This window comes from Orycteropus afer, unplaced genomic scaffold, assembly GCF_000298275.1.
Source record: "Orycteropus afer afer isolate SDZICR_OR568_19922 unplaced genomic scaffold, OryAfe1.0 scaffold00049, whole genome shotgun sequence".
In the NCBI taxonomy this organism is placed as follows: domain Eukaryota; kingdom Metazoa; phylum Chordata; class Mammalia; order Tubulidentata; family Orycteropodidae; genus Orycteropus; species Orycteropus afer.
The window spans coordinates 5614650-5640692 of NW_006921636.1; the positions used below are offsets into that span (position 1 = coordinate 5614650).

At 55.0% G+C, this 26043-nt stretch overlaps 1 protein-coding gene across 1 annotated transcript in view; it reads left to right on the top strand.

Moving 5' to 3' along the window:
- Positions 1–26043, top strand: part of RIPOR3 (RIPOR family member 3) — a 34811-nt gene that overhangs the window by 7550 nt on the left and 1218 nt on the right. The window contains 19 exon segments of the mRNA XM_007938316.1: positions 867–1013; positions 5394–5472; positions 8377–8400; positions 8681–8734; positions 9479–9628; positions 9730–9793; positions 10099–10142; positions 10319–10444; positions 10533–10678; positions 11673–11802; positions 13782–14357; positions 16945–17070; positions 17934–18077; positions 18816–18951; positions 19437–19598; positions 20694–20855; positions 21330–21532; positions 23934–24017; positions 25893–25983. Of these exon segments, the coding sequence (XP_007936507.1) occupies positions 867–1013; positions 5394–5472; positions 8377–8400; positions 8681–8734; positions 9479–9628; positions 9730–9793; positions 10099–10142; positions 10319–10444; positions 10533–10678; positions 11673–11802; positions 13782–14357; positions 16945–17070; positions 17934–18077; positions 18816–18951; positions 19437–19598; positions 20694–20855; positions 21330–21532; positions 23934–24017; positions 25893–25983 (2648 nt within the window).

Genomic DNA, 26043 nt, shown 5'->3' on the forward strand with positions numbered 1-26043 from the left:
CTTCAGGCATACCTGGATCCAGGCACTCCTTGCCATGTGGGTCTGGTCTGACTCCATCTCTCTGCTGCTCTGTTTCCCTTTGCGTTGACTTTATTCCCCCCACATGAAGGCAGAAGTGGCCGCTGGAAGTTCTAGGTGCGTGTCCCCAGTTTTAGCAATGCCAGTGCAAAGAATCTTCCTCCTGTGAATTCTGAACCCAGCTCCTGGCTGGTTACTGCCAGACGGGGATGCCCACCTCCTCCTGGGCTATGAAAGTGAATTGTGTTGACTTCCTAGGCCTAGGATGTGGTTTGCCTCAGAATGCCTATGTATGTGTGTATATGTGTGTACATGGGTGTATGTGTGTGCATGTATGTGGGTGGTTCACCCTCCCAAAAGCACACAGATGAAGATCAAGGTTGGGGAGCTATTCCAGAGGAAAATTGAGGTGCTGTTAACAGGGGGCTGGGGGTGGGCAGGCAAAACCTCCCCAGCAAACCATGGGACTAGTAAGCATGTAAACCATGTAAACACTAGTAAACCATGGGACCCAGTAAACAATTTGGCCCCCCATGTTGCTGACTAGAACATGCTGGTCAGAGTGTTGTGTTTGGCCTACTGGGTTGTATTTCTCACTGTAAATTAGTGTCTGATATCAGGTGTTTATTATTATTATTTTAAATGCTCAAATTCAGTCCCTCATTTTACTGATGTGGAAACTGAGGCCCAGAGAGTGTCGAATGCCCCTGAGACGATGTGGCTTGGTGGCAACGGGTGGAACTAGGACGGGGGCTTTGCCACTCTTCTCAAAGTGCCTGCCCTAGGGAGGGCTTGTCCACACCCTGCTCTGACCCCTCCCCTCCCTTCCATCCCATCCCTTCTCCCAGAAAATCCATCAACAGGAACTCTGTGAGGTCACGGATGCCGGCCAAACCCTCCAGGATGTACGGGACGCTGCGGAAGGGCTCTGTCTGCCTGGACCCCAAGCCCCAGCAAGTGAAGAAAATCTTCGGAGCGCTGAAGAGGGGCCTCGAGTAAGGACGGGTGCTTGTTGCTTTTCTGTGCGTCCTTTGCCTTGCCGGCCTTCTCTCTGCCTCTAGCTTGGGTCCTGTCTGTGAGAGGGCACAGGGGGAGTCCTGCTTGTTGGTGTTGTCAACAGGCATGTCCTGGGTGTGGCCAGGGTGCTGGGGACACAGCAGGGATAAGGCAGGAGATGAAGGGGACACCGATCCCCAGATATCAGAGCAGATAGACAATTTCTCCCCAGCTCACCCTTATTTATGAATGAGGCAGCTGATCACCCCAAGAGGAACCAGAGTTGATGAAAACTGTAAATGACCTTAGAACAAAATGGTTTTCAAAGTATGTCTTCTTGCTTAACTTCAAAAATTATAAACAGGCATTCAAGCAGGACACTGAAGGAAAAGATGCTATATTACACCAGGCTTCGTGGTCAATGGAGTTCTCTCTAGAAATGTTACGTTGATCCTAAATACCGGGGTTGAGTGTGAGGAACCATGCCCTCGGATTGGCTCTGAGTTTTGAAGCAAGTGTGGAGGATGTGGAGGCTAGCCTGGTGGAGGCTGCGGTGGAGGAGGCCAGCTCATGGCAGGACAGAGCTGGCTTCCTGCCCCTCTGCCCCTCAGCTAGCAGCACTTCCCTTCCCCGTTCCCAGGGCGCAGTCTCCCTGGGGTCTCTCCCTGCAGCCTTTCCTCCCGTCTGAAAGGGAGGGGAAGGGGCAGAGTCACTTTCTCACCAGTCAGACAAGCCACCCTCCCGTCTTGGAGAGCAGTTCATGAGGACTGGGGGACGCGCTGGCAGTGCTCCCTCCGGGGCTCAGTGGCCCCAACACTGCACTACAGGGGTGAGTCTAGCAGCTACAGAGGTGAGGGGGTGCTGCTGGCCCCTGGACTGTTGCTCCTTCTGTCTCTTCCCAGGCAGGGCTCTCAGCTCTCCTCTACCATTTCCCCCATGTCATGTGCCCACGGTTGAGAAGCCAGAATTCCCGGCTTGTGACCACTGTGTCTAGAGTAAGAGTCAGAGCTGGCTCTGAGCGAGAGGGTTCTCCCCGAGGTGGGTACATGGTCTCAGCTGTTTGTCACTGCCCAAAGTCAGTGTGCACTCTAGTTTAAGTGGGTGGCATCCTGACCTCCCTAACAGGCTTACCTTCTCTTCGCGTGTGGAGCTACCTACCAAGCCCCCTCGGTCACAGCTGCTCAGTAGCTCTCAACCCCACTCCGTCCTCCCCCACTGGCTTAGTTCCTCTCCCCCTTTCTCCTGGGTCTGTTTGCTGCAGTTCCTTGCGGCTCTTACAGCGCTGGGCTCCTCGCCCCCACACCCTTCTCCACAGCTAATCCCTCCTATGCTCACGTTTCTTCCATGGCTCCCGACTGCCCTTGGGAGGACACTCCAGGCCCTTCTATAATCTGACCTTCAACCTTTCAAGACTTTCCCTCTTTATTCACCCCCAATCCTGAAATGTTGCTTGGTTCCACAACCAACACCCATAGAGGCAGCAGTCAAGACATCAGATGACACATTGCATTGGGCAAATCTACTGCAAAAGACCTAAAAGACTTTAAAAGTGCTGAAGAGCAAAGACGTCTCTTTGAAGACTAAGGTGCGCCTAACCCAAGCCATGGTATTTTCAGTCGCCTCATATGCATGTGAGAACTGGCCAATGAATAAGGAAGATGAAGAAGAGTTGATGCTTTTAAGTTGTGGTGCTGCCAAAGAGTACTGAAAGTGCCATGGGCTGCCAGAAGAATGAACAAATCTGTCCTGGAGGAAGTGCAGCCAGAATGCTCCTTGGAAGCGAGAATGGCCAGACTTCGTCTCACCTGCTTTGGTCGTGTTGTAAGAAGGAACCATTCTCTGGAGAAGGATGTCATGCTTGGCAAAGTGGAGGGTCAGCAAAAAAGGGGAAGGCCCTCAACAAGATGGATTGATGTGGTAGCTACAACGATGGGCCCAGGTGTAGCAAGGCTTGCCAGGCTGTCACATAGCAAGGCAGTGTTCGGTTCTGTTGTACATAGGGTTGTTACGAGTCGGAGCTGACTCGAGGGCACTAACAACAGCATTCTGAAATGTGCCATCTTTCTTCACGCGTCTGTCTGTGACAACATCCTGAAATGTGCCATCTTTCTTCACGCGTCTGTCTGTGCTCTGCTTTTGCTCAGCCCCCGCCCTCCCCCTTGGGAGGGCGGTGAGGGACACGGGAGTCTGCAGCTCCTTCAGTCTCCAGTCCAGCGCTGAGCTCAGGGAATGGAATGCTGTTCCTTCTTCCTGGAATGCCTTTCCCAGCTCTCCACCTCCTGGTGCCGCTGTTCTTCATCCCCATAAATGAGGACAGCTGCAGTAGGCCCTGCCGTTTGTTCAGGGCTTTGTATGTGTTGAGTCCTTGAAAGCCTTGCAAGAACACTACCAGAGAGGTTGTGTTAGCCTCTTCTCCAGACAAGGAAACTGAGGCCCAGAGATGGGGAACAACTCATCTAGAATCACATGGCCGTAACCAAGAGGAGCATTCAAAACCCACTGCTGTTGAGGCCATTCCGACTCCTAGCGACCCTCTAGGACAGAGTAGAACTGTCCCAAGACTCTAATCTTTACAGAAGCAGACTGCCTCCTCTTTCTCTCATAGAGCAGCTGGTAGGTTCGAGCCACTGACCTTTTGGTTAACAGCTGGATACTTTAGCCACTGTGCCACCAGGTTCCTGGGGTAGGATTGAGGCCATGAAATCCACTCCAGGGCCAACACTGACCCTCTCCGGGAGGTCCCGCCTGGGCTCAGGATGAATGTCGCTTCCCTCCCCCGACCCCAGGCCTCGTCCCCACACCAGGAGGTGCCTCTCTCCCTCCTCCCATAATGCAGCCCCTACCCCATGCTGTTGCAGAGTGAGTGCTGGGTGTGTGTGTGTGGAAGGTGGGAGCCTGCCCCAGCACAGGTGTCACCTCCCAGGGCGGCTCCTGGTGTCCTGTAAGGACTGCATGTTGGAGACTTGTCTGGAGTGGGTGGGCCCCCTTCCTCCCTGGGAGCCCAAGCCCCCAAGAGAGCAATGTCCTGGGAAAAGCTGCACCTTCCGCGTTTGCAGTGGTGTAGGGCAGCCCAGAGCCGGTGACCCAGCAAACTCACGCTGCAGCGGGACGGGGCCCCCCAAGTGCAGACCCTGCATTTCCTGTCTTAGTCCCTTGGGCTGGGAAACATGAGGTGAAGCACCCACCAGGCCCCCATCGTCCTCTGTGCCTTCAGCACGGCTTTCCCAGGCCCCTCTGGTCCTCGGCCCTGGGGTACCCAGCCAGCCCCTTTGCCCTCGTTCATGAAGGCATGCTGACCTCCTCACGGGGTGCAGCTGAGCTTGGGAGGGCTGCACGTGAAGGGGAAGATTGGGACTTCTGGAGGCCAGAACTGAACCCAGCTATGGGTACAGCCTCTTTTCTGATGGGGACCAGTGATGTCACTAGGGAGGTGCGGGGGGTGCAGACCATACCGGGCGAGAGAGTGACACCAAAATGACTGTCTGTAACAATTTTGTGTAGCATTTCAACAAAAATTTATTATTTTTTATAAAATATCCGTATATTAGGAAGTAGGAAGAGAGCTGTTACACTGTGGGGAAATGCAGTCAATGTCATGAGACAAAATGCGTATGAACTGCTTTATGGAAAATGAATTTGCTCTGCAAACTTTCACCCAAATCACAATAAAATTTAAAATAAAAGAATAAAATGTCCCTGTATCTGTATAATACCAAAAACATGTTTTGTAAGCCCAGCTTCTGTGTAGCAATATACCTAAAGGTGAAAACTCTATGGTCACTTACTGCTTGAACCTTGTAATGGGCTCAGGTCACAGCTGTCATTATTAGCCAATGACAGTGACCCTTTGGTTTTGTCCACATGTGCTATTGTAATTTAAAGGTGTAGTTTCAGTTTTGCTACTTGTTTGTATCATTACTATTGCCATTGTATTCAGTAATATATGGGAATTATGATTTATGAGTAAGATTACAACAAAAAAACATTACTAAGGATTCTGTATGGTCTGGTAGGGGTGCAAGTCCACACCAACCCCATTGACACCACCGCTGGGCCAGGTTGCTTTCCACCTTTGTGGGTCACATTGCCCATCTCTGAAATGGGTATGATACACTAGGACCTGTTTGCGGAGTGTTTAGGATTTAACCCAGAGCTTCCCTGTAACCCATGCTGTGGTGCTGGGGTGTGGGAGCTGGAGGCCCAGTGAGCAGGGGCTGGCGGTGGGGATGGCTCTGACGGCTCTGTGCCCTCTGGCCTCTGAGGCCTGCCCGTGACCGCCTTCCATGCCCGTGACGGTGGCTGTGTCCACGCTGGAGCCAGCCACCGCCTGCGTCTTTTCCACCTTAAATGCAAAGCTCCTCTCCTCGTTCTCGTTGCAGGGAACACCTGTGTATTCAGCAGGCCGAGCTGGATCACCTGTCTGGACGCCACAAGGACACCCGGCGGAACTCCAGACTGGTGAGATGCCACCCCGGCCCTCCCAGCCATGCAGCCTTGCCCAGGGTTCAGAGATGGACCCCTCACTCATTGCCGGCAGAACCCTGAGACTGAGGAGTAGCCTTTCTAGATACTGTGATGAACTGACCTGACTCTGGCCCTGCCCTTGCCTGCAGGCTGGTGGGATGCTTCCTGCATCTGCCCGCCCCCCATTCCCTGTGCAGTATTTCACTTCCTGTTCTCCCTTGGCTCTGAGATTGGCACAGGTAGAATTGTGGCTGTTGGCTTGGTCCTGTTTTCTAGACCCTGGCCATCGCAGGCAACCTGCAGTCGGGGCAGCTCATGTGTCAGGAAAGGGGTCAGGCATCAAACCTTGGGTGTGTCACCGTGTCCCCTGGCCCTGTCCTTGAAAGAGCCTGCTCGTTCCCAGACATCCAGTGGATCTGCACTTTTCCTGCCGTTAGGGGGCAGTGTCTCTGAGCCCAAGACTTTCCTGCTGTGGGTTTTTGCAGAGCCAGATGCAGCAAATCAAAAACAAAACAAACCTGAAAACAAAAGCAAAACAACAGGATGCAATTACAGGCAGATTTTGGGTAAACAGCAAATGCTTTCTTAGTGTAAGTGTCATGACGTGGATTGACACAGTAGACAGGGCTCAAACATCAGAAATCGGAAGATGCTACAGAACCAAGCACCATCTGGTTCTCTGGTGCATAAAGTCCCCATGACTCAGCCAGCTCAACTGCAGCAACAGCAATGTCCCGTGGAATGTTTGGGACAGACTTCCACTGCAAAATTATTGTCTATCTGAAATTGAAATGTCACTGGCCATGCTGTATTCCCTCTGGCGACCCCACCGAGACCCTGCTGCTCAGCTCGGCACTGCCCTCTCCTCCACCCCTCCAGCTGGGAGGACCTTGCTTTCCGTCTTAGGAAGCCCTCCCAGCCCCCTTTCTCCCCATGGAGGCTTCCTTGTGAAAGCCCCACTTCTCCTTAATGGGATTAGACTTTGGAAACAAAAACCAGGACTGGTTACCTGGCTGTGGGCCTCTCTGCCCAGCGGCTGCCAGCAGGCCTACTCTGAAGTTCTCACTTGACTAGAGGGCTGAGAAGAAGGGTTGTTTCTCCATCAAAGCATCATCCAGCCACCTCTGTGCCCTCAGGGGAGAGGACCTTGAGGTTGGAGGAGTGGGAGGTTCAGGACCTCAGCCTCCAGCCTCAGGGAACATAAGGCCAGGCCTCACCCTAGGGTGTTGAGCAGGAGTGAGCCAGAGGCAGATGGTAGAAGGAGACACTGCCAAGATCCTGAGATCCCAGCCCAGTTCCCAGCCCTGCCTCTCACTGCCTGTGGGAGGGAAAGTTCCCAGCACCCACCCCATTCCTTTCTGGCCCAAATGGCCACAGTTCCCACACCTCAGAGCTCCTCCCTCCCTCTCCCCCTAGGTGCTAGAAGTAGCCCTGAGGTAGGCGCTGTCTAAAGGTGCACTGTATTAGCTGCTGCCGTTTCGCAGGTGGGCACACCGAGGCCGGGGAGGGGGTGGCAGCCACATGGGGGTCACACAGCAAAATGACAACCGGGGCCCTGCTTCTCTGGCTGCTGCTGTCTCTGATTTAGGCCAGAAGTCAGGTGCTGAGAAGTTGCTGCCCTCTTCAACGGCTTGAGATCTTTCCTATTCCTTCATTACTGAAATGGAATTTTACAGAGATGTACAATTTTATAGAAATGTGAGAAAACACAGGCTTTTGGGGCATTTAATCATTTCTCTTCCCTTTTCCATTGACCCCCTGTTCCCAGCCTTCTCTGACACATCTTGTTTAACCCTTGAGGACAACCTCACACTTATTGGGCCATATTTTTACTCCTGGTCACACAGTCATTCAAACATGCCCATAAATGCACACAGAGGTTTTTGGTCAATCGTCATCTTAGGAAAATGAAATTGTAACATATGTATTGCCTCACGCCTTGCTTTCCTTCCCGATACAACCTTGTATATCCCTCCAGCCTCAGATATGTTGACTGATCCAAGGGTTGACAGTCTACAGCCTGTTCTATAGGAGTCCCTGGGTGGTGCAGCTCAACTGCTAACCAAAAGGTTGGCGGTTCAAACCCATCCAGAGGCACCTTGGAAGACAGTCCTGCAGTCTGCCTCTGATGGGTCGTGGCCATTCAAAACCCTGTGGGCTTAGATCTGCACTGACACACATGGGCTCGCTGTGAGTCTAAATTAACTCAAAGGCCCTGGTCTGTGTGTTTTTTGTGTTTGTAAATAAAGTTTTATTGGAACATGACCACACCCATTTGTTTACATATCATCTGTGGCCACTTTCACTCTACAAGGCAAAGTTGAGTAGTTGTGACAGAGACACTGTGGTCGGCAAAGCCTAAAGCATTTACTGTCTGGCCCTTTATAGAACAAGTTTGTTGGCCCCTGGCAATCCATTCTTTTCATTGGCTGCACCAACACCTGTCCCCCGTCCTGTTCCTCTAATCATGGCTGAAGTCACCTCTTAAAGCCCTTAAACACTCAAATGGTAATTGTTCCCATCAGTTGAGTACCTACTGCCTCCCTTCCTCCTCACAGTCACCCTGAGACCTTTCAGAAGCAGTGGGGTAGGTGCTGTTCCTGTCCTATTTTACATATGAGAAGATGAAGGCTTTGAGATATCTGGTAACTTGCCCAAGGTTCTGCTGGGAAGTAGCAGAGCAGGCCTAGAACTGCCTAAAATCCATGTATTCACTCACTGTTTCTCCTCGGCCTGGACCATGGCCTGTGGTCTCCAGGCCTCAGAGGACAGAGCAGGGCTGGCTGCAGGCTCTGGCATCCTGAGTCCGGGTGGTCCCGGGACAGCCTCATTGGGCCTTGGAGGGTGGAGGGGTGTCCAGGACTCTGACAGCTTTCCTGCCTCCTTTTCTCTCTGCAGGCTTTCTATTACGACCTGGATAAGGTGAGTGCAGCTTCCCCTGCCGCCCATGGTAAGCAAGGTAGACTGCCGGCCTGGCTAGAATCCCAGCTGTACCCTCATCCCCACTCCCAGCACCCTCTGAGAAGAACACCTGTTTTATGGGTAGGAAAACTGAGGCTCAGTGATGAGCCTTACTCTGGGAAAGTCATGGTGCTCTGGGCTCCAAGGCCACCTCCCTGTTCTTAGGACCAGGAGGAGGGTGGCATGGGCTTGTGGGAGGCTCAGGCCACTCTCAAGGCGTCTTCTCTTTCTTCCGGAGAAGCAAACACGCTCTGTGGAGAGGCACATTCGGAAGATGGAGTTTCATATTAGCAAGGTCAGCCAGCCCTGGGGTGTCAGGGGTGGGATCAGGGCAGTCGCCTGGCTGCACGTCCCTGGGGTGTCACGGGTGGGACTAGGGCAGTCTCCTGGCTGCACGTCCTCATCCAGTTTCTCTGGGTGCTGGGAGCCTCCACTTCCTCCTCTCTGGGGCATTGCAGAAAGCTGATGATGAGTGGAAGTGGGAGAGGCAGTGGTGACTGTCGGTGATTCCCGGCCTTAGGGCAGTTGAAGGACTGCAGGCCTGGGGTAAGGGACAGAGTGGGTGACTGGGGCTCCCCCAGGGCTGTGTGGACCCTTTCCTTGGTTTAGACAGAAAGACCTCAGGCATTGCAGTCTTAGAGTGTTGGGAAGGTTGACTCCAACCACCTGATTGTACAGTTGGGAACATTTCTGTCCAGAGAGGGACAAAGATTTGCCAAAGGTCACACAGCCAGTCCCTTAAGCTTTGGAGTCTACCAGACCTTTCATGGCCTTACTTCACTCCCAGTAGCCCAAGGGGTGGGCAGGCTATCAGAAACTCTCTTCCTCTTGTAGTAGAAAGGGAGAAAAATCAGGCAGAGAGAAGTGATGTGTTCATTTGTTCATGACACATTTCTGTGCACCTACTGTGTGCCGAGCGGACAGGGCGGACATGGCCACTGCCCCCGAGGGCCCACATCCTGTGAGGGAGGCTAGGGGAGCAGTGACTCAGCCGTCCAGGTCCCTGGGTGGGGCTTGCTCAGGCCTCTGGCTGCCACAGGTGGATGAGCTCTATGAAGGCTACTGCATCCAGTGCCGCCTACGTGATGGGGCCTCCAACATGCAGCAGGCCTTCTCCAGGTGCCCGCCGAGCCGCGCCTCCCGTGAGAGCCTGCAGGAGCTGGGCCGCAGCCTGCACGAGTGCACCGAGGTGGGCTTCTCGGGGCGGGCGGTGGCCGGGCCTCTGGGGCTCCGGCTGCAGGGCAGGGTCTGTGCAGGGCGGACGGCTGAGCCACGTGTGGGCTTTTGCAGGACATGTGGCTCATTGAGGGAGCTCTGGAGGTCCACCTGGGCGAGTTCCACGTCCGGATGAAAGGTAGTGGGCATGCATGCGTGGGCAGGGCAGGTTTGGGTGGGTGTCAGTCCTCCTTGGGGGCCCTGGACTTCTGGGAGTGGGGGAATGGCCGAATCCCAGGGTCCAGGCGCAGCTCAGGCAAGTCCCACCCCTTCCTGAGCCTCAGATGTGAGGGCCCAGGCCCCCTCCTGTGCAGTCCATCATGAAGGTTCAGCCCCCTTGAAGATGACACCCACTTGAGGGGTCCCCACAGTGAGGGCTGTGATCTGAGGGAGGGGCAGGGTCACAGGAACGTGGGAGGGCGATTGGGCGTCTCTCTGTTCCAGGCTTGGTGGGCTATGCGAGGCTCTGTCCTGGAGACCAGTATGAGGTACAGCCACCAGTGGTGGGGTCTGTCTCTAGGGGACCTGGCTGGGCCTTTGATGGGAACCAGGGACCCAGCTGCATTTCTGCCCCACTTCCCCTTGGCTGCCAGGGTGGGCTGGAGGTTGTCCTGGGCCCCGACCTAGGGCGGCCGACACGCTTCTTCTCGGATCTCGCCTGCAGGTGCTTATGCGCCTGGGCCGCCAGCGCTGGAAGCTCAGGGGCCGGATCGAGTCAGATGACAGCCAGACCTGGGATGAGGAGGAGAAGGCCTTCGTCCCCACCCTGCACGAGAACTTCGAGATCAAGGTGGAGGGGGTGGCGGGGGACGGGAGAGGAGGGTGGGGTGGGAGTGGGCCTCCTGGGCCCTCGGCTCAGACACCCCCACCCCCTCCAGGTGACAGAGCTTCGGGGCCTGAGCTCGCTGGCCGTGGGCTCAGTGACCTGTGACATTGCCGACTTCTTCACGACCCGGCCCCAGGTCATCGTGGTGGACATCACCGAGCTGGGCACCATCAAGCTGCAGCTGGAGGTGCTGTGGAAGTGAGTGGGGACCACTTTCCCTCAACCCCGCTGCCCTTCCCCAGGGGCAGCTGGAAACTCCGGCCCTGGGGTCCTCAGCTCAGAGGGGCCTGGAGGCTAGGGCCTCACTGGCTCCCCCTGGTGGCCTGAGTGATTGGTAGGGCTGGTCCTGCCCTGAGCTCCACCTCCAGGGATCCCTGCTCATGCTCTGGCCTGTCTCACCTCCTGCCCCCAGACAGGCTGATTCCCGTTCTCTGCAGGCCCTGCCCCCAGACAGGCTGATTCCCAGACCGTTCTCTGCAGGCCCGGCCCTCTGAGTTTGAATTCTATTCCCAGTTTTGAACAAGTGACTATTGAAGACCGTCTGGGACCTGGTTTCCTTGTTGGAGCCTCATCTCCAGCTAGGAGATACTCACAGGGAGGCTGGCTGGCCCCTGCCACCTTCGAGGTGCAAGGCTGCAGATCCCAGGGGCAGGCACCTTCGTTGACAGTCCCTGCCCTGGGAAGGGATGCTAGTGCTCATTGTAGACCACGTTGCAGGGAATGCTGGTGGTTTCCGAAGCTGTTTTGGCAGGAGAGCTCTTTCCCAAGTGAAAGTGCATTTCTGAGGGAATCCCCACCCCTTATTTCCCAGTGGCCTGGGGCAGGTGTGCAGGCACCAGGGGGCTGTGCCCCTCACTCCCTTTGTCCCCGTGATGCTCTGACCACCAGGGCTGGCTCTCCTTTCTCCCTGGGCGATGTCCAGGCTGGGGTCTCCAGGGCCACTAGGCCAAGCCCCTTCTCTCTCTCTTAGCCCTCCTTTCTCCTCATTTCCCACCTCGGTGGGCCGACATGAAGGTTGAAAGAGGACGAACGTAGAGTTAGTGGGGTTCCTTGCAGTCATGCTCAGTCCTGACTGTCACCATGTGGGAGAGGACGACAGCGCCCCATCACCACAGAGGCCCTGGGTTCTGGCTGTGCCCGAGCTGGCCCCTGGGGCTCAGTGACCCAGCTGGCCTTCTCTCCTCTTCTCCAGCCCGTTCGATGCTGAGAGCTTCCTAGTGTCACCCAGCCCCACGAGCAAGTTGTCTCTGGGTGGCAGGAAGGGGTCCTTGTACAACTGGACCCCCCCCAGCACGCCCAGCTTCAGGGAGAGGTACTACCTGGTGAGTGAGCCTCCCCTGAGGGCTGGGCTCTCACTGGGCTGGGGGAGGTGGGGGGTGACCCTCAACGCCAGCAAGGATGCCAGGCAGGGTGGGCTGGGCAGCCACACCGCGGGGTGCAGCGGGCTCTGAGTTCAGCCTCGCTCCTCATTTTGAGGCTCTCCTCGGGCTTCTCTTTCTCCTCTGCCACCCCCTCTGCTCTGGGGGCTCTGGGCGGGAATTCGGTCCTGGGTCTGGATGGCTCTCCTGGGCAACTGGAACAGGCTCTCTGTTGTTTCTGCCTTCGCTAGCTGTGGACCTCATGTGACTTCATTTAAACCTGCATTTCATGTATTTTTTCAGAAGGTAATGCCTTGATAGTTTTGTTGTTGGCTGCTGTGACTCGTAGGGCCCCAGGACTCCTGCTCAGAGCCAACCCCTGCCGTCCGTTTCTTCCACGTCCTTCCCCGCATCCCCTCCATCCACAAGCGAATGCGTGTGCCTCCCCACCCCGACACTCCCTCACAGCCTTTGAGCCCACTGCTGTTTGGAGATTGTTCTCCACCAGCCCCCTGAGGGCTCCCTCTTTCTTCACTGCGAGAGCCCTGGTGGTGCAGTAGTTAAGCGCTCAGCTGCGAACCAAAAGGTCGGCAGTTTGAACCCATCGGCCTCTCCGTGGGAGAAAGCTGTGGCATTCTGTTTCCATAAAGATTACAGCCCCGGAAACCCTATGGGGCAGTTCTACTCTGTCCTTCAGGGTCACCGTGCGTTGGAATGGGTTTCAGGAGACCACATTCAGTTGTGTCTTACTTTATTCGACAAGACTGAGATGGTTACTGGTTTTTCTATCACCAGCTGCGGGGCAGGGGACAGTCTGTATACACATGGTTCTGTACGAGCGTGAGTGCTGCCCTAAAGCACGTGGTCCTCATGGGGATCCTGGGGTCCTAGGGAGTCCATCCCCATTAAATGTGGTGTGGCATTCGCACACGGGGTGACCTTGTACCTGGGGAGGCACCCCGACTCAGGGTGCTGTGGGTGACACTGAGCCCTGTGAACTTCCTGTCGGCCTTAGGTGGGGAAGGCGGTTTTACATGAGCCCAGTAACTTGTAAATTTAGGGGAAACGTTCTTGTCCGATGTGGTGGGCCCCAGGGCATTTGTTAGAAAAGCATCTGTGGTCAAGAGCATGGATTCTGGAATCAACAACCCAGATGCAGATTCTGCCTCTGCCTCTCACCTGCTGTGTGGTCTTGTGTAAATGACTTAACCTCTCTGGACTTCAATGTCCATAGTAGGGAAATGAGAATAACAGTGTGAGTCCATGGATTATTGTGAGGGTTACATGAGCTAATAAATAGGAAGTGCTTAAAAGAATAGACACCCATTGAGTATTGTATGTCACCCTTCATTCATTCATTCACTTCACTCATTCTGAACTATGGGCCAGGCTCTGTCCTTGGCCCTGTGAGCACTGTACCCTCGGGGAGCTGACATCCTATGGGGGAAGTAGACAACAGGCGAAACCCGAGAACTGTGCAGTCCACTGATGGGTGTCAGGGCCACTGAGAAAAATAAGCAGGGATGGGGGCACCATGGGGGAGTTGCCATTTAAAACAAGGTAACCAGAGATGGGTTCCAGAAAAGGGGACATCTGAGTAAGGCCCTGAAGGAGGTGAAGGCACATGCCAGGAAGACATGGGGAAGAATGTTCTGAGCCAAGGACATGGCCAGTGCAAAGGCCCTGCGGTGGGAACGTGGGAATGAACCTGGAGGTGTGAGGAACAGCAGGGACGCTTCTGAGGCTGGAGAGGACGGAGTCCGAGGGGATGGTGGAGACCAGGCCAGGGTCCTAGCAGCTCCTCCAGAACAATGGCCACCTTGGTGGACCTCACCACCCTGGGCATATGCTGAACAGGTGCCTGGGGCGGGGGGCAGTCCCTCTAGGGGCCTCGCGTGGTCCCTGGGGTGGCTGGTGAAGCTGGCTCTATGTCCCCTCTCCAGTCTGTCCTACAGCAGCCACCGCAGCAGGCCTTGCTGTTGGGTGGGCCGCGGGCCACCTCCATCCTCAGCTACCTGTCTGACAGCGACCTTCGGGGCTCTGGCCTGCAGAGACAGAGCCAGGAGCTGCCTGAGATGGACTCCTTCAGTTCCGAGGACCCCCGAGACACAGAGACCAGCACGTCAGCTTCCACCTCGGATGTGGGGTTCCTGCCCTTGGCCCTTGGCCCCAATACATCTATTGAAGAAGAGGCCCGTGAGGACCCCTCTTCTCTGGGCCTCCTGCCAGAGGTGGCCCAGCTGGCAGGAGGCACGTTTGTCGTGGAGCAGCCTGGGTGGAGGGACCTGGGGGTAGAAAGCTTCCACCTGCCACAGGGCTCACCACTGCACAGCCATGCAGACCCAGGTAGCCTCGAAGGCCAGGATGAAGAACGGCTCGAGGACGGAGTGGACAGGCCGGGTGTGGCGCTCGAGCAGCCCCTGCAGGAGGTCTTGGAGTTACTGAAGTCCACGGCCCCCGCCCAGGCCCCGCTCCGGGAGCTGGAGTACCAGGTCCTCGGCTTCAGGGACCGGCTGAAGGTAGGGCCACCCGCTGCCACCCAGCAGTCCTGCCTTGCTGACAGCATGATGACCGGGAGGGAGCTCGGGGGCCAGTCAGCCCAGGTCGGCATCCTGGCCTCGGCCCTGCATGACCACTCTGGGCCTCGGTTTGCTCATCTGTAAAGTGGGGTCGACAGAGGCCCTCATCGGGCTGGGGGGAGGACTCCTGGCCATGACATCCCCCGCCCGCCCATCTTCCCACTGTGGCCGATGGGGCTGTGGCTTGCCTGTCAGTCCCGAGCTCGGGTGCTCTCAGGGTCTGAGCAGAGCTCTGTGGAAGGCCCCACGCGGCCAGCCTGTGTCATCCACACTGACTGCACCTGCCCTCAGCAGGGCCATGGCCATCTGCTGGTGCCAGGCTACAGAGGGCTTAGGCGGCAGGTGGTCCACAGAGGCCCAGCCTGGGCAGATTATTCTTTTTTTTGCCTAAATTTAAATGTATGTGAAATAAAATGTATAACAGTAGCACCTACTTATCCCTCAATGAATCGATGAACCCGTTCTCTTGTACATACAACACACACTGGCACCGAAGGAGTTCAGAGAAACCCAGTGTCCGTCTTCAGAAATCAGCTCTGACACTTTAGCGTCAGCGCAGGTGGAAGAAAAGGAAGTCTCTCAATTTACATTCAAACCGAAAAAACCCACTCTCACTCCCATCGAGTCAATTCAGACTCCTAGCTACCCACACTGGGTTTCCAAGGCTGTAAATGTCTACGGAAGCAGGTTGCCTCATCTTTCTCCCACACAGCAGCTCGTTGGTTCGAACCACCAACCTTTTGGTTAGCAGTCAAATGCCTTAACCACTGCACCACCACAGCATTTTATATCCAGCAGTTTTTAATAAGTGTTCATGTTTACCATCGCTATGCTCTTTAAAAAGAACTTGCCTGGAAATCTTGAGAAAAATTTTTCAAAACCAGTGTCAGCTTTTTTTATTTTGTATTTTTTAAGTTTTTATGCAGAGCAATTTGAGTCAGCACCCAAGTTCTCCTGTCACGTGTCCAGTTAGAAAAATGACACCCGTTTTATAGAAGAACGTTAAAATAACACTGCAGTTCTGGGTAGATGATTTTAAACATCTTTAAGGAACTTTTCTTTATTCTGGTAAACTAAGTTAAACCCACTGTTGTCGAGTAGATTCCAACTCACAGCAACCTCACAGGACAGAGGAGAACTGCCCATAGTTTCCCAGACTGAGTTTTGGTTTTTTTTTTTAATCTTTAAGGAAATAGATTTCCAGGCTTTTTTCCCTGTGGTGCTGGTGGGTTTGAACCACTGACCTAGTCTTAGCAGCTGAGCACTTAACCACTGCACCACCAGGGCTCCTTAAAAATGATTATGTTGTTGTTGTTGTTGTTGTTATTTGCCGTCGAGTCGGCTCCGACTCATAGCGACCCCTCCTTGGGTTTCCGAGGCAGTATCACTACGGAAGTAGGATTGCCCAACCTTCCTTCCGAGGAGTGGCTGGTGGGTTTGAACCTCCAGCCTTCTGGTTAGCAGTCAAGTGCCTTAGCCACTATGCTACCAGAGCTCCTAAAAATGATTATAGGCTATGTTTTTAGTTTGAGTTTTTTAAAAGTGGAATTACACACACATATATCTATGTGAGTATGTATGTATGTGCTTGTGTATGTATGTGTGTGTATGTGCTTGCATATGTGTGTACATGTTATACACACGTTCTTTGCTACCAGGAAATGGAATCTCTACACCTAATTTTAGTATTAGTCTCTGTGGCTCCAGGGTTTCTATTTGGCGCCCCCTGTAGGACACAGGTATAGCATGCAGGGTGGTGTCGGCTCAAGCTGGGCCTTTGGTACAGTTTGTATGGATGAGGCCTGGGCGTGCTGGGGATGGGGCGGGAACCAGCCCTGCAGTTCAGCCACAGGGACAGGAAGACAGAAGCCCCCAGAAGGGGCTTTCTAGGTGCCGAGGCCGGGGACAGCACAGCCATTAGGAGGCCCCCCAGGGCTGCCTCCGAGTCTCCTCTCCAGTCCCTGAAGCACAGAGGAGGGGGGCGGGCTCCTGGTTTCCCTGGGACCCAGAGGCTCACCTGGTGACCTCTGCACCTCCTGGTGAGGTCTGGCCTGACCTGCACCGTGTTTTTAGAAGAGTCTGGAGTTAGTTGCTGATATTTAGAACCTAGGTGGTTTCCCATAACAATCCATGTTTCTGGCTTTTCGCAATTAGCCAGCTAGCAGCACTGGTCTCATGCTCCCAAGTGGTGGCCGTGTCCCAGCTGGGGCGGCGCAACAGCTAGACCCTCCCGTGTGCCACGGCCCCCACCCAGCCCTCCCACTCATTTGTGTCACTTGCCCTGTCCCTGTGAGGCGTTTCGGTTGATCTCTCTTGTCAAGGCTGTTCAGGAGAGACCTGGGGAGCCCCTCGCATGCCCCACCCCGCGGGAACAGGGGCTGGAGTGCGCTGAGCAGCTGGCTAGACTGCCGTCCCTGACACAGTGCTGGTGACTAGGAGACTTTGAGGGTCTGGAATGGTGCCCCCGAGCTGTGTCTGGGTGAGTGGGAGCCCGGGGGTCTGTAGGGACTGGTCACTCTGCCCACAGCCCTGCGGTGCCCGCCGGGAGCACGCCTCGGCCGAGAGCTTGATGGAGTGCATTTTGGAGAGCTTTGCCTTCCTCCACGCAGACTTCGGCCCGGAAGAGCTGTCCCTGTTTGGGGGTCCCCCGTGAGTGCACGCTGTCCGTGGGGACCAGTGGCTGGTGTTCCCCTCTTGATTAGCATAGCTTCATGCTTCCTGGCTGCCTCCTGCTCATTTCTTCACTGCCTTTGTTTGCGTGCTTGTCCCCCCTCCTCCCGCACCTGCTGTGCCCACGCCTGGCACAGACCAGGTCCTGGGTGGCCACGGAGTGAATGGGGCAGCATGGCCCGCCCTGGCTGTGAGTGTTCTGTGCTGAGAAACCGGCTGTGTTGTCCGTCTTCGACAACAGCTCGCTGACATCTACCTAACAACGTGTGCAGTGTGACCCAGGCTCCCTGTCCTCGGCTCCACCGCAGATTCGCTTCCCTCCGAGATCCCCGCACCCCCCCACTCCCCCCCGTCATGCTGATCACAAGGGCTCCTCCTGGGCCCCAAACACAGCAGCACAGGAGAGGAGAACGTCTTCACTGTGACTCCTCCTCATCTCCCACACCCTCGACACCGCCCAGAGTTGCTCAGGCCTCGGGCTCGGCGTCCCCTCGCTGCACATGCCACGTGGACACTGTCGGGCACTTCACCACACTCACCCTCACGACCCTGAGCTTGCTATGCCTCTCCCCACTTTCCAGACGAGTACACGGAGGCTCCTCCGACTTGTCTGAGTCCCGGAGCCGGGAATCAGCTTGAACCGCGGCCTTGTAACGCCAGCTCTCCCTGAGCCCTCAGCATGTCAGCTCCCCATCCCAGCCTTTTGCTCCCTTGCTGAGTTCCCGCCGTACTTTCCCTCCATCTCCCTGGGACCTGGAGGCGGCCTCCCTGATCTGGAGTCTCTGGGGAGGGAGGGTGTCCTCTACCCTCGGAGGGAGCTGACCTGCTAACTGGAATGTCACCCAGTTCTTCTCAATCCAACTCAGAAAGGACAGGGCCCCGGCCCAGCCGCCATCGCCAAAGGCATCGTCCAGGGAGCTCACGGCTGGCGCCCCAGAACTGGATGTGCTGCTAACGGCCCACCTTCATGTCTGCAAAGCCCTGCTGCAGGTGGCTGAGGGGCTGGGCGGGGGGAGGGCTGACCTGGAAGGTGGCTGGACCGTGTGTTTCAGGGAGAGGCCTGCCCCTGAGGTCACATGAAACCGAGGAAGTTCCTCTGTGGGTGGTGTGGGTGAGCTGTCATGTCACGCCTATGCAGTCCAAGTCCTAGACCGAAGGCTGTGGCTGTTGTCAATAAAACGACCCCATCCAAACTGGCTTAACTAAAGGGGGCATTTATTGACTCATGTGATTGAAAGACTGAAGTCGGTTTCAGGCCCAGCTGGATCCAGGAGTTCAAATGTCATCACCTCCAGGCCTCTCCCTCAGCTTTGCTGTCCTCTGTGTGGGCTGGCTTCATTTTCAAGGAGGCCAGCCCCTTCTGAAGGCAGAGGGGGCCCTGGTGGGTCTAGCCTGCCTCCTGCCAGGTCAGCCACCTTTGTGAAGAGACTGTCATTTTGTGCAGTGTCTGTAGCTGAATTCCGAGGAGAGAACCTTCCTGGTTCTGGCTGAGCTACATGCTCCATTCAGGCACCAATCATGTGACCTGTGGGAAGGAGTGTGATGATTGGCTGGCATCTGTGTGGGGTCCGCTTCTAGGCAGAGAAACTTGAGAGTAGGGAGCAAGGGTCCCCAGATGAAAGTCAAGCGACTCCCACTGGGACAGGAGGGCAGGTGGGAACCAGATGTGATGGTAACCTCGGAGAGCATCTCCGCTCTAACCTGGAGCATCGTTGGGCCTCTTCCCAGAAACTGGCCTCCCCTAATTTGTCAAGGGTGGTTGAGGAGTGCCTCCTGGAAGAAGCGGTTGAGCAGAAGCAGGTTCTGGAGACACTTTCTGTGCTTGATTTTGAGAAGGTCAGCAAGGCGACATCCATTGATGACAGTAAGTAACTGTCCACCACCCATGGGCTGTGCGTGTGAATGGCATGGAGTGATGGAGGGATTCTGGAGCCAGACGGTGGGAGTGGGGTGGTGGCTGGGCTGGACTGAGCTCACAAACACCATGGCGGGGTGGGAGGGAGGCTGGGCTGCCTTGGGGTCACCACTGTGACCTCTGGGAGCTTCAGCTTCCTCTGTCTAGTGGGCAGCCAGTGGACAGGGCTCAACAAAATATTCCCAGAACTCCCAGAGGCCTCGGGCACACGACCTCCCCCTCAGGAGGAAGCCCTGGCTGTCTGTAGGAGAGGCTGGTGACAGCGACTGCCTCTGGACTGGAGGTGGCAACCTGGCTAAGGTCCTCAGAGCCGCAGCTGCTAGTTCCGTGTGGCCCGCTGTGACATGACAAGGGACCCGTGGAGGAGGTCCCCAGGTCCTAGTGGAGGAGCATCTTCCCTGCCCACCGTCAGCTTTCTGACCCTGGGCCCTCAGTCATTCCGCAGGCTTCGCGGAGGAAGGGGTGTCTGAAGTTGTGGAGAGGGTGCACGGGGCCTGGCAGGGTCCTGTCCTGCCCCGCGACAGTGCTACTGAACCAGCTGAAGAAAACCTTCCTGCACCGGGTCCGAGGGAAATACCCAGGGCAGCTGGAAATAGGTACCTCCCTCCCACCCCACCCCCAGACACTGTGCAGAGCCTTTGGGGCCTTCACTGTGGCCACGCCAAGGCCTCATTGTGGCCCCACCTTCCCCTCTATCTTCCTGGCCTGGGTGGATGGTTCCCAGCTCATGGCGGGGAGGGAGTGGCCTCTGCAGATGGACCCTGGCGGGTGTGTGTGTGTCAGTGTGTGTGTGTGTGTGTGTGTGTGTGAAACCCCGAATCTGCAGGCAAACATGAGGGGGACTGAGTGCAGCGCAGCCACCAGAACCTTTAAGAACGAACGACAGGAGGCAGGGAGGCCTGCCAAAGGAGTTGTTGGAGGCTGGTGGTGGGACGGGTCCCAGGGCGCAGAGATGGGTCTCTTCCCTGTTGAACAACTGAAGGGTGCCAGGCGGTGGTGCTCCAGGCCATGGCTCTCAGACTTTAGCGACTGCTTGTGGACATGCAAGGAGCGCTGGAGGTACAGTCATTACGTACCCGGGTGGCAGTTGGAACCCACCAGCCACTGTGCAGGAGAAAGATGAAGCAGTCTGCTTCCATCAAGACTTGTTGTTGTTGTTATGTGCCGTCAAGTCGGACCCGACTCATAGCGACCTCTCCTTGGGTTTCTGAGGCAGTATCCCTATGGAAGTAGATTGCCCCATCTTCCTTCTGAGGAGTGGCTGGTGGGTTTAAACTGCCAGCCTTCTGGTTAGCAGTCAAGTGCCTTAGCCATTATGCTACCAGAGCTCCCATCAATGCCATCAAGACTTAGAGCCTTGGAAACCCCATGGCAGTTCTACTCTGTCCTACAGGGTCACTATGAGTCGGAATGACTTGCCGACAATGGGTTTGGTTTTGGGTTTTATGGACATGCATGTTCCCAGGCCCCACCTCCAGGGATTCAGATTCAGGTGCAGGGTGGGCCCAGGCATATGGACTCTCTGCCCAAGGCCTGCGGTCCTGAGCTGGCATATACAACTCACGCCAGTTCTGGTTCCTCCCATAGGCAAGGCCTTAGAACTGACCGGGGCTTAGCCTGGCTGACTGGCTGCCAGGGACTCTGCGTCCCTCCAGGGCGAGGCCTCACGCTGCCGGCCATCTGTCCCCCAGTGTGCCGCAGGCTGCTGGAGCAGGTGCTCAGCTGCGGGGGACTGCTCCCTGGGGCGGGGCCCAAGGAGGAGCAGACTGTCACCTGGTTCCAGTTCCACGGCTACCTGCAGAGGCAGAGTGTCTCTGACCTGGAGAAGCACTTCGCCCAGCTCACCAAGGAAGGTACAGCTGGGGCAGGTGGCCTCGGACAGCGGGGGAGCAGAGGTACCCCACGGGGTCACAGGTCACGCTCCCCTGGCTCTCAGAAGCCAGCCATTCCTTCAGGCTTTCAATCAGAATTACTTCATCGCTGCCCTGCAGCCGTTCTGTTGAGAACCCAGATTTAATTGGATTCTACATCCAGCCAGTGGGGAAATTAGCTCCCAGGGCCGGGTGCTTTGGCAAGTGGGGAACAGAGGTCAGGGCTGGATGTGAGGGTTCCAGAGTCCCTGTGAGTGGGGGCTGTGGTTTTATTCATTTCAAGGGGGTATTTGATCCCTTGCTGGAAAATCTCACGAGAGTTTCGAGGAGGACCCCTTGAAACGAATCCAGATAGTGGCTTGCCTGGGATTTGTATCTCAAAAGGCTAGAGGCAGAAGTGGCTACTGCACATGCGACCCCAGCCCCAGGGGCCCTGGGCCGTCTTCTCTCTTCCAGTGACACTAGCTGAGGAGCTGCAGTGCATGGGACAGGCCAGGACGGTCAAGAAGCTGCAGGGGAAACGGCTGGCCCAGCTCCAGCCGCTGCCCCAGACCTTACTCGCCTGGGCCCTGCTCCAGCTGGACGGGCCCCCACGCGTGTGCAAGGTGGCCAGCGCGCGCCTGGCCAGCGCAGCCAGGAACAAAAGCTTCCGGGAAAAGGTAGGGCGGGCGGTGGCAGCCCCTGGCCACAGGTGTGTGAGTGGGACGAGGAGAAATAGAGCGGGAGACGGGGCTGTATTTCCTGCAGAGACCTTTGATTTATGGATGTGCTGAGGTGACCAAACACAAGTGCAGCCCCCCTCCTGCCATCAGCAGCCCTATGGGAGGCGCCTGGACTGGGATGGGGGTGCCAGGCAGCTGCCACCTGACAAACCCACAGAAACCAGCGCTGCGCGTTCAACCACCTCTGTGTTTCCAAAGCAGAACACATTTGGTCTCTGGGACATCACCTGCGTGGTGAATGTTTCTTTCCTAGGGTGCTGACAGCACCGACTACAGCTAACATGCGTGACTGGCTCACGATGGCCTGCTGTGTTTGGTCCACTTGAAAATCAAAGCTTGGACCCTGTCACCTCTTGGGTTATCGGATCTGTGTCCACTGTAGATTTAAGGCAACAGCCCTTGAGGTGGGCAGGGAGGGGCAGTATTAGAGCTCCAGTGTCTCCGTTGGTCTCAGCCTGAGAGAGAACCTGCAGTGGCATTTCTAACAGTCCCCGAAGAGCACATGTATTTGTGGTCGGTACTGTTTCACTCTTTATTTGGAGAATTTTGAATGGACCGAACAATAGAATGGATGCACAAGCTCTTAGGACCAAGGCCAGCCACCACCAGCAGTGGCCCGTCCCTCCCAACCCCATACCCACTGTGCACCCGTGTGGTTTTGAAGCAAATCCTAGACGTCTTATTCACTTGTAAATAATGAAGTCGGTGTGTGTAGAAGACAACGTCCTTTTTGATCTGATGGTCCTCTCTCCATCCCTTTATTCCCTTGCAAACTATTTGTTGAAGAAACCGGGTTATCTGTCCTGTGGTGTCTAGATTTTCCTGGATCGAAAGGCTTCCAGGACTCAGGCCCGTTGTTTTTGGGTGTGGGTGGCGTGCACGCACCTTTAAACCCCATAACAGCCTGCATGTGGACAGAGCCTCCAGCCTGTGTTGTAGGGAGCAGGGCTGCGTGACAACCCTCTGCTTTACTGTTAGCAACAGGGAGGAGATGGTGCCACACTGCTGCAAATGAAGGGCTCTCCCTACCGCCCTATGCCAGGGGCAGGCACTGAAAAAACCAAACCAAACTCATTGCCGTCGAGTCAGATCTGACTCATAGGAACCCCTCCTTGGGTTTCCCAGGCAGTATCACTACGGAAGCAGATTGCTCCATCTTCCTTCCAAGGAGTGGCTGGTGGGTTTGAAGCAGATTGCTCCATCTTCCTTCCAAGGAGTGGCTGGTGGGTTTGAATCACCAGCCTTCTGGTTAGCACTCAAATGCCTTAGGCACTAGAGTGCCTCCTTGGAAGAGCCGTTTGCTTATTTGTTTGTTGATTTCTTTTTGCAGTGTTCCCTCCCCTTCCTTCCCACCCCTGGTAACCAACAAAGAAAATTTCCTTCCATATATAAACGTTTCCTTGACTTTTTACAATAATGAACTAATTAATACTTTGTCCTCTGGTGACTGACGTATTTCACTCAGCATAATGTCCTCCAAGTTCCTCCACATATGCAGTGTTTTGCAGATTCTACATTATTCTTTAGTGTTGCACAGTATTCCATTCTGCTCCCTCATTTTGTGGGGTGCACTGAATGCTAAGCGCAGATGCTGGTCCCTCAGAGCAGACCCTGGCACCTGGTAAGGTATTGATCTCCTTACCCTCGCAGTTCGAAGTGTGGCCGTCAACCAAGAGTGGGCACATACTCGCTCCCAGGTTGGCCCTTTACAGGCCTGGAGGTTGGATTCAACTGTGGGCCCGGCACCTGCGCACACACTTAACAGAGAACCCTTACAACCCTGAGAATTACGGGCCCGCTTTGTTTCCCAGCTGAGTCCAGGGAGGCCCAAAGACGTGGAGTGCCGTGGCTGAGGTCGGGCTGAAGGAGGTGGGGCCGAGCTGACACCAGGAAGGGAGGTGAGGGGAGGCAGCCCCTCCCTCCAGGCAGCGGCCTCGCGGTCTTCAGCCTGTGTGCTCACTTCTGTTTTCCACGCTGGCCCTCTCTGCTTTCTCTGGACTTAGCGTTTGAAATACACGGCAGTTGCAGGATGCATGTGTGAAAACAGTTGCTAGACAAAAAGATCTTTCCTCATTTTATCACCATCTCAAGATTGCAGTCAGACTGCTTGAGCCAAGTGACCCAGTCAGCCAGGAAAAAAAAAAAAAAAAAACCGCTTGGAGGTCAGAATTGCAAACATCTCACGACTGCCTGCCCTTGGCGAGATGATCTTTGTTAAGAAGAAGGCGGAGGGTGCTTCATTTACTGTCCGGGAGAGAATGCCGGCCGGGCAGCCGGGACTTGCTTTTCTGCGCTCCTCCCGCGCTCGCCCGCCAGTTCCCGCAACCTTCTCTCCTAGGCCCTGGTCTTCTACACCGACGCCCTGACCCAGAGTGACCCCAAAGTCCAGCAAGCCGCATGTGTGGCGCTCAGACACCTCAGGGTAAGGCAGCGTTTCCTGGCTGGTGGGGGATGGGAAGCCTGCTGGTGGTTCACATTAGAACTCATTTGCATAATGATCCCACTGGGACCAAAAAGGGGAAAAAGAACACCATCAAGAGAGAAAAAACAACTCAAGAACTGGCCTCAGAGGAGCTGCCGCCAGCAGAGACCGACAGGAAAATCTCCACAGTTTAGGGAGTATTTGCTCTGGGCCAAGCCCTGCCCCTGGCCCCAGGGAGACAGCCTGGAGCAAGCGGGTGACCCCTGCACTCACCTCTGGGCTCTGGGATTATGTGCTTGAGAATTCTCAATGAAAAACAAAGCTTTATAAAGAGTACGATTAATTCATTGTAAAAAAAAAAAAAAAGTCTTATACAGAAATGCAAAGGAAGTTACCTATCATCAGCACTGAGCAGAAACTACTGCTGACATTAGTGTATTTGTCTTTTGTTTATACATATGCAGTAGGTACATTTACTTTTTTTTTTATTGTAATTTGTTGCTGTATTGTGATTTGGCTGGAAGTTTACAGAGCAAATTCACTTTCCAAACAGCAGCTCACATACACTTTGTCTCATGGCATTGACTGCAATTTCCCACAATGCAACAGCTCTCCTCCCACCTCCTCCCCATAGTTGCCTCTTCCCTGTGTCCTTCCCTCCATGCACTCCTGCTCCCCAAGCTGTCTCCCTGTGCACACACAGCTCTTCTATTCTCCCATGGTTGATCTCTCCAAGGAGGATCTGTACGTTTAAAATTCTTGATGATATTCTATATAATTTAAACACAGTAAACAAAAGAACTTTGTGTGTTAGATGAGTTGTTGTTGTTATGTGCCGTCGAGTCGGACCCGACTCAGCAACCTCTCCTTGGGTTTCCGAGGCAGTATCACTACGGCAGTAGATTGCCTCATCTTCCTTCCGAGGAGTGGCTGGTGGATTTGAACCGCCAGCCTTTTTGTTAGCAGTCAAGTGCCTTAGGCACTATGCTACCAGAACTCCTGTTAGATGAGTAGTGATTTTTGTAAAGGGTGAAAAAGTGTACACTATAAATTTTACCTACTTCCACCCTCACATTATAGAAAACCTAGATACTTCTTTCCCTTTTTGTTCCTGTCATTATAAGCATTTTTGTACACAAAGCTTTTTTGCATTAACATAGAGTCCAGAGTGATTTTCTTAGGCCATACTCCTCAAATGTTCCTCCAGAGCCAGGACCATGAACATGTTGAGATTCTTGACACGGAATACCCATTTGCACACCCACGGGCCATTTTAGCTCAGCGTCACCTGCATCTGGACTTCCCATTTTAAAAAATCATTGCCAATTTGCTTGATGAAAAATAATTCACACTGATTAAACTGACTCACCCTGTTCATTCTGGAATGAGCCAACAAGAAATTCTACGCAGACCATCTGGTTGTAATCAAAGAGCTGGAAAGAGGTGAGGGGGCTTGCAGAGGGGGCTGAAGGGCCCTCTGGCCAGTGCGACCCTGTAGGAGTGCAGCCAGGCGGTCCGCTGCACCCACAAGGTCTCCATTGCCTCTCATATCTGAGCTGGAGATCAAGGGCAGGCAGGAAGGTCCGAGGAAAGCAGGTCTCGTTTGTAAGCCAGGCCTTGCAGAAGGCATCCACAGACACAAGCCCTGCTGATCACATGGCTGGCTGGCAGGCATCAGGACCAAAAAGACAAGACACTTCTGGTGATGCCTCTGATGATCCGAGGCCACATAAGGGCCCTGGAAGCCTCAAGACTAGGAAGGGGCAGAGGCCCCAGGGACCTGCTAGGGCTGGGCCTGCCAGGCCTACAATGGTGAATTCTACCCTTGAAGTAGCCGGCTCCTAATAGACCCTCCTTCCCTCCAACTTCACACAGGGCATCGAAAGCATCGACCAGATCGCCAGCCTGTGCCAGTCGGACCTGGAGGCGGTGCGGGCAGCAGCTCGGGAGGCCACACTGTCGTTCGGTAAAGTAGTGCGTCCGAGGTCGCGGGCAGTGCATTGTGGTCCCGGAGCCCTTGCAAATG